Source organism: Chanos chanos, chromosome 13 (genome assembly GCF_902362185.1).
Source record: "Chanos chanos chromosome 13, fChaCha1.1, whole genome shotgun sequence".
NCBI lineage: Eukaryota > Metazoa > Chordata > Actinopteri > Gonorynchiformes > Chanidae > Chanos > Chanos chanos.
Window position 1 is genome coordinate 5,982,078 of NC_044507.1, and position 8,233 is coordinate 5,990,310.

General features: G+C 43.1%; 1 protein-coding gene across 1 annotated transcript in view; it reads left to right on the forward strand.

Moving 5' to 3' along the window:
• Nucleotides 1-5,168, forward strand: part of cdh13 (cadherin 13, H-cadherin (heart)) — a 236,598-nt gene extending 231,430 nt beyond the window's left edge. The window contains exons 12-13 of the mRNA XM_030790562.1: nt 3,131-3,364; nt 4,897-5,168. Coding sequence (XP_030646422.1) covers nt 3,131-3,364; nt 4,897-5,168 — 506 coding nt within the window. The remainder of the gene's footprint in view (nt 1-3,130; nt 3,365-4,896) is intronic.
• The last annotated feature ends 3,065 nt before the right edge of the window (nt 5,169-8,233 follow it).

Here is an 8,233-nt window from a genome sequence, read left to right on the forward strand (position 1 = left end):
GAGGGCCTGAAACCAGGCCGAAGACTCCTCTTTCAACGACACCCCCCCCCCACACACAAACACTAAGTTCAAGTGACCCTTGAGTGGTTTAAAAAGAGGTTTTAAAAAAAAAAAAAGTCTTTGTGCATCTTTGTGAGAGCACAGACTTTGACAGACCTTTGTCAGGAAGCAAAGACTGCCATAACCCGCCGGTTCCTCGGAAACATTAACCAGCTGGTGTACCATTCCAAGGAACAGTGGGCGAAAATTGAACCCTCAAATTGCGGGGAAAAAAAAAAAAAAAGGTGGTTAGAATATCCAACAAAAGGCTTGTGGCGGTAATTGCTGCACAATGGGAAGCAAATGCATATGAAATTCCCAAGATCCCAGGGGGAAAGAAAATTTAACCAATTTTGATTTTTTTTTTTTTTTTCATAAAACATTCTCTCACAATAAAAAATGATTACGCTCCAACGGAATGTTAATTACGTTTTCTTTATTGTCTGGATACAATTCTTTTCAAATATGTTACTATTATAAATTGTTACACACAAAAGAATAGTCAGATACTGGCCAATACTTGAGAGAGAGAGAGATTGTAAAGAAATTCCCTCTATGAGAGAGTATGCATATAGATTGGAAATAGCTGGTGAGAGTCAGAGGTAAAGAGGAAGTATCTCTTTTTTATTACAGCCTGAAGGAAGCTTTTGTGTGTGTGTGTGTGTGTGTGTGTGTGCGTGCGTGCGTATGTGTGTCACAGCCTAAAGTGTGTATGGTAAATATGGTGTGATATGTTATCATTGAGGAGGCTGGTCATTTTGCTGAGCAATATCAGATCCGTCTGTAGTGGTCTGTAAATTGTTTTTTAAAGAGTTTGTGAGGTCTCCAGGACTGAACAGTGCTAAAAAAATACTCCAATGAATCGATCTCGACAGAAAACAAAACCCTAAACCAGACAACAACCCAGACGTGAAATTAATCAACAATTTCTAAAAAGTAGTACAAACAATTTGTGACTCGTTCTGCCTCTTCTCTGTTTAATCTTCGATTTTTTCGAAAGAAAAAAACGAGGTAAGGAATGACACGGCGGTTACCGACGGTGTCATCCAACGTGAATAAACATTGACCTCCGCCGCTGCTTTTATTTCTGCTTTGGATTTCTTCGTTTTTTGGGTTTTTTTTGGTCTTTTCTAATTTTTCAGAAACAGATTTATTCAAAGGGATGCAAGAAAGATGACTATTTTTCTGTTGGGTATTGAATAAAATGCAATCTGATCCAGACGCTGAGGACGGCTTAGCGAGGCTCGCTTTGTGTCAGGCCATGAGTCCTGTGAGTCATGTCTCAGGGTGTTTGAAATGACACACTGTTTGTTTCCAGAACTTTCCTCTTAAGCTGAATGAAGCTTAGGTTTATGGGAGGGGGGAAAAAAAGGAAATGATCCAACAGTCAGCTCCAGGGGAAGTTTTCTCTCGCTCATAAAACACAGAGAGAGTGAGAGAGAGAGAGATTTAACCATTCTTTTAGAAGCTGTATTGATGGATGAATTGAATTTGTGTGTGTGTGCATGTGTGTGTGTGTGTGTGTGTGTGTGTGTGTGTGTGTGCGCGTGTGTGTGTGTGTGTGTGTTTGTGCCCGTGTGTGTGTGTGTGTGTGTGTGTATGTGCATGTGTGCGTGTGTGCATATGTGCGTGTGAACGCACGCTTGTGTGTGCGTCTGTGTGTGTGTGTGTGTGTGTGTGTGTGTGTGTGAGAGAGAGAGAGAGAGAGAGAGAATATTTTGCAGCTGCTTTTAAGTGAGTCATGCTTTTTTTTTTTATTAGCCTTTTAAGCGCAGGAATTGCATTTACATTAAATTTTAAATAACTAACTACAAAATGTGCGTGGTTTGAATCAGTTTACACAAATAACAAATGCATGGTATTGATATTCCATAATATTATGTTTAAGGTTGTTATATTTGTAGTGTTGTTGCCTGTTGTTGCCATGGGAGCTCAGGAGCTTGTCATAGTGAATTGCATTTGACGGAAGAAAGTAAATTACTGAATTAACCTTTGACCTTATTCATTTTACAGTAGAGTGGGTGAGAATGAGAAATAAGCCAGCTGAAGGAGGACACAACCTCCTCCTCCCACTGGTCAAAGTGGGATAATTACACCTCCCCACCTCCCGAAATCAATAGAATTGATACTTTCAGCTGTTGCATGCGATACATCTGACCGAAAAGCCAATGTAACCACTCCGTAATCAACAGCTAAAGATTTCTGTAATTGTATTTAAAACGGTAGCCAAGTAAATGGTGTATTTTTTCTCTGCATTTTTGTGAAGTCGTTCGTATAGCTGATTGTTGTTTTTTTTGTTTGTTTGTTTGGTTTTTTTTAACGTGTGATGTTTTCTTGGGAGCTGATGACTCTTGCCTCTGGAGCTGAACATTCTGTTTTCAAGAAATAGGGTTAAAAGTTTCTAAATTTTCTGCAGAAGGGCCTCCAGACACCTGCTCCCCCTCCCCCCCCCCCCCCCCCCCCCCCCCAAATCAATTTGGGTACCCCAGCTTCTCAAATGTGTCACAGTAAACTGCCCCACATGTTCATTGGCCCTGCTGCTCTGTGCAGGGCAAAAGTACCAGGAGTAATTCAAAAATATAAGGTATTCAAATTATCGCTCTCTCTCGCTGTGTTTTTAAGGAGAAATGACTCTCCAGTGTCCGCGATAAAGTTCAAGTGAAATAAGTCAAGGAGGTCTATTAGTCAGAGATAGTCCATTAACCGTCCATCTGCCAGGGAATGCAATTCACACAATTACTGCATTTCTCTCTCTATTAAATGTGTCCACATTTTAGAGACATTAGTTTTTACTTTGGCGTTTTTACCATTGCTTTGCTACTGGCGTTACTTTAATGCTAGATAGTAATAATGTCTCACGTAATGGGGAGGCTGAATTGATCACTCTGCGGTTGCCCGATCTGATCTCAGATCAGTTACATCAGGTCTTATCACATCTTAGTCATGAAAGAAAAAGAGATTTAAAGCGAGTGAGCTTCAAAGCAAGCTGTATCTAAAAGTGTGAGTATCTGGACTGAAAACGCTGGTCTGTAGAGGCGGTCAGGAAAGTTTGGATTCACACCTCTCCTCCCTCGCCCTTTTTTCTCCGCAGGAAGTCCACCTGCCACGGGCACAGGCACGCTGGTCATCACCTTGGAGGACGAGAACGACAACGCCCCCTACGTGTACCCGTCGGTGGTGCGGGTGTGCGAGGACGCCAAAGACATGAACGTGGTGATCGTGGGCGGCAGAGACAACGACATCTACCCCAACACTGAGCCCTTCAAGATCGACCTGGGCAAACAGCCAGGCCTAGAGAAAACGTGGAAGGTCTCTCGAGTTAACAGTGAGTGCACATACCCCCCACGCCCGTTCGGGCTCTAACCAATCAGATGGCTTTCTGCGGTTGCCGGGAAGAACAGTTTGAAGGGGTTTTTTTTGTTTTGTTTTGTTTTGGTTTTTTTTCTAAAGTCTGAGAGCTGGGAGAAATTCTCATTGTGGTCTGTAACTTTTTCAGTTGATCCTAATCATTCGAAACCCCCCCCCCTCCCCCCTCCCCGCCCTCCTTCCTCACCCCCACACCCCAACATCTTTAATCCTCCTTCAGCCTTTTTACACAATCAGAGGAGGAATTCAGCACCTAGCGAAGAGTGTCCCAGTATCACAAACCCCGAGATGAGCTGCCGGTACAGTCTTGCCGCGGCTTGATGAAGTATTGTTTTGGTATGAAGGACCAGGGAGCTTTCAGAACTGTCTGATTCTGGGACACGTCTGAAAATGTGCGAGGCTGTTTCCCCCAGAAGCCTTTGTTTTAATTATCCAACGCAACTCGCTACCAGATTATCCTCTCTACAACGTCCTCTCTCGCCGAGCATAGAGACGTATTAAAATTGTTATTAATGTTGTTGTGTTCGTTTTATTATTGTTTTTCATTTTTGTTGTTGTTGTTGTTGTTGTTGTTGTTGTGACTAATAGAGAGCAGATCAGAGAGGACAGGTGGTGGATGTACCTACCCGCCTTCACATTCGCATTCAGATAATTGCTAACTCTAATACTGTGTGTGTGTGTGTGTGTGGGTGTGTGTGTGTGTGAGTTTGATAAGGACACCCTTTCTCTCCAGGGAGCGTTGACTCAGACACAGCATCTGTGTGAGCAGTGAGACAGTATCTGGACGTTAGAGAGAAGAGGAGGACAGACAGGGCTGGTAGAACCAGGATGGAGGACGTAGCACCTGAGGGCCAGGTGTCAGAGAGAGGGAGGGGGGTGGGGTGGGTGGGGGGGGGGGGTGTGTGGCAGCACTGGTAACTGGCAAAGCCATGGTGAGGGGTGTTCGTTCAGCCCAGGGTGTTGGAGAGAGATAGGGGACCCAGGCATGCCAGGCAGAGCCAGTTACAGGGATGTGTGTGTGTGTGTCTGTGTGTGTGTGTGTGTGTGTGTGTTGGGGAGGGAGCGGGGGGGGGTGTCAGTGGAGACCTGGGTGGCGCCTGTCTGTCTCTCTGCTCTGACTGACAGAGGCTAAACCCAGAGCAGCAGCATTAGCTTTGACTGACAGAGAGGAAATAAGACAGGAAACTGACTAGTTCACTCAGGTGTGTGTGTGTGTGTGTGTGTGTGTGTGTGTGTGTGTGTGTGTGTTTGCCTGTTAAAAGTGAGAGACAGAGAGAGAGAGTGAGCATTACCGTAGGGACAAAAGACATGGCTGCAGAGAGAGGCAATGTGCGGTAGGAGGAGGTTGCCATGGCGGCATTGACTTTTCTCACCGGTGCTCTCTGTTCACTTTGCGTGTGATTGTGTGTGCTTGTGCGAATGCTACGCGTGTCTGTTTACAGTACAGTACTGGAGCCCGGCCGGCGTGTAACCGTGCCCTCCATCTTTCAGGTACCCACTCTCAGATCATGCTGCTCCACAGCCTGAAAAGGGCAAACTACAACTTGCCCCTGGTGGTGACAGACTCCGGCATGCCCCCTCTCTCCAACAGCACAGACCTTAAAGTGCAGGTGTGCACCTGTAAGAAGAACAGAATGGACTGCAGTGGGGCAGCCTCTCTCCAGTTCAACCTCTCACTGCTGCTGGGCCTAGCTCTGCTCTCTGTAATCTGTGAGTATAATCCCGTAATCTCATGTTCGTGCCCTCAGATTAGGGCGATATAAATCATGTCAAAACCCGGTCCTGTTTTGTCTGTCCCTAATAGTTATGTGTTCAGATACCAAGCTCAGTGATATGATGATGGTATATTACTTACTTTTAATGTCAGTTTGTTTGTTTGTTCGTTTGTTTGTTTTTCCTTTTACAATAAATACCAGTGTTTCTAAACCCAGGCCTCAAGGCACCCTACACAGAGCTGTGACAAACCTGGGCAGCGTAGGGGTGGCATTGAGAATTGGATTTCGAAACACTTCTGTGTAGAATACCCTGAGGGCCTTGTACTCGGTGCTTTGCTTTTGCATCTGGTGAGAGCGCACTGGCACAATTTGTATCGTCGCTTGAAACCCATCTATGAAGAACATTCGACATAACTGTGTGTGAATATGCAGAAACCAAACCTTAAGAACTGAAGTTAAAGTAAGTTGCTGTCAGTGAGGATTGGATGAGTGAGTTAAGACAGCATCCTTGACGGGTTCAGTTAGAGGTCTTTATGTGCTCACTCAGTAAGGTGACCACAGCTATCAATGCGTTTTTGTTTTTTTCCCTACTCTTGCTAAACAGATCATTCTTTGAAGCACTCTTGACTAAAAGTGAACTAAGAATGTTTCGACATAAAAGGAAAATGATTATTTACAGTTTTGAATTGGGAAGTATTTTGACTTTTTTTCCTTTTTTTTTTTTTTTGGTCACGCGCAAATTCTACCCACGGAAGATTAAATTCAAGGTGACGACAGACATGAGGGAAGCAAAGAGTGGGAGGGGAGGATGTTCCGATGGAGTTTCTCTTGATTTTTTTGACCTGACCTGACCCGACCTGACCCAACCTGCTGTGATGAGTCCATCAGCTGTCAGATGTGAACAGAAAAGATTCCTGTAAAAACAAAGAACCTAACCATACTCTACCTGGGGTTGAATAACTGAAAGGAAAAACCTAACCATACTCTAACTGGAGTTGATAACTGAAAGCTCAAACGATGTCTGAGCCGTTTTTTTTAATTGTTTTTTTTTGTATTATTTTAATTTTCAGTACAGTACATCGGGTTTCAGGCATATTCATTGTACATTCTGTCACTTTTGTTAACTACGAATGAAAAGGAAAAACATTAGACAGGAAAAAGACATGTAAAAGAAAAATACTGTTGTTGGTGGGAAAAAAAAAAAATACTGGTTTTCTGTCCAATTTCCCAAAGAGCTCTGCTTCTTCCAAAATCCTATTTACAGGGCCTTGAATGGGTGCTAGATATCATTTTATCTGTAAATTTACTTGCCTGAACAAGTACGCCACTAAAAGTTTTTCACTCATAATTCTGAACTCATTTGACAATAGCCTCATGCCTCACTTAATCTATTAAGAAACTGTGTTAAGAGAAAAGTGCTTTTGGCCTGATATTCTGTTAAGTACCTGACAGATCGAACACAAAGAGTTGAGAACTCTAAATGTTTTAGGGGCCAGTTCATTCAGTACACCAAGAGTCTTAAAACAAGCACACACACACACACACACACCCAGCAACAGGAAGAACCTGATCCTGAACTCTGTGTAATTTCTGGTCTTCTTTTATTGGATAATACTGTTTCTAAGCAAACTCGAGGACAGAAAAATATGGTCAAAACAACATTTAGTTACCGAGATCTTTCTTCTCTTCTGTGGTTTCTAAAAAGAACAAAATCATTTTAAGAGCTGTACTTTGATCACAAGAATCCACCTCGGCCCCCGACTCCCTGTATTCTTGGTAAACAACCCAGAAAAAAAGGTGAACGAGGTCATGTTTAGACCACAGTCCAAAACATGTGATAAAAAGTTCTGATATTGTTGCCGGTTACAATAAAACATATAATACAGACACAGATGGTATTAATGAAGAGAAACATAACGTGATGTGGAGCTGAAAAGAAGTGAATTCAAAATAAAGAGTGTTTCAGTGTTAAAAAAAAGAAAAAAAGAAGAAGAAGTTCATATGATATTATTTACCCGTTTTAGTCGAATAACGAGTTCGGCTTTTCGCCCGGCCCGTCTCCTCGCTATCTCCCTTAGCCCAGTGACGTGAGTTTTCTTTTTCTCTCCGCGCGATGAAAGAGTGGAGAGTCTTTATCTGCCCTGGTTCAGAGTTACGCCACTACACCGCCGCTAATAGCCGTAAACGCTCTCCTCTTTATACTCCATCGGATTTTTACACATCTGATAGTAACTTGTACATCTCTCCACACTTGTTTACATGGCTCTACGTTTTACAGCGGTAAGGTAAAAAGCCCAGTGCTTTCTCCCCAGGCCAGATCCATATTCCTCTGCTTTTATGGCACACGAGTCTCCTCTATTACAATGATAAAGGGCCTGCAGTGACTGTGAGGAGAATATACGCACATTAAACCTCCGACATCTTTACAGTCAAATTTTACTTTTCTCTTTTTCAGTCTATATATATATATATATATATTGTGTGTGTGTGTGTGTGTGTGTGTATCCCATTTCCCATGCTGTTAATCTTACACTCCCGTCTCTGACACACACACATACACGGAAACACACGCACACAGGCGCACACACAGACACACACACACACTCCTGGCATAGACAGTATATCTCACCGATCGCATAAGTGACGTTATGAATAATTTACTCCTCCAATGAGAATGGAGGAGAATGGAGGTATAATGGAGGAGCAGTTCTCGGTGCTAGTCTGGGAAGAGAAGAAAGGAGGAGAAAAACGACTTTTTCACCTGATGTCTGTGTCAACGTGCGTTCAGTGGGCATTTGTGTTTGCATGCACCATTAAAAGTGTTTCACTTATAATCCACAATTCGTCCAACAATAGAAACACCCCTCACTTATACTTATTACACAAAAATTCTGTCCAGACGAACACGCTGTTACACAGAGAATTGAAACACAAAGAGCTGAATCGTCTGAACGTTCGAGGAGCCAGTTTGTTTGGTCCATGTAGAGTCCTAAAGCAAGCACACATACATCCAGCAACAAGAGGAAATTGACTCTGAACTCTGTGTAGTTTATAGTGAGTATTTATCTCCCTAACTGGCCTTCTTTAATTGGATAATACGATTTCCAAGCAAA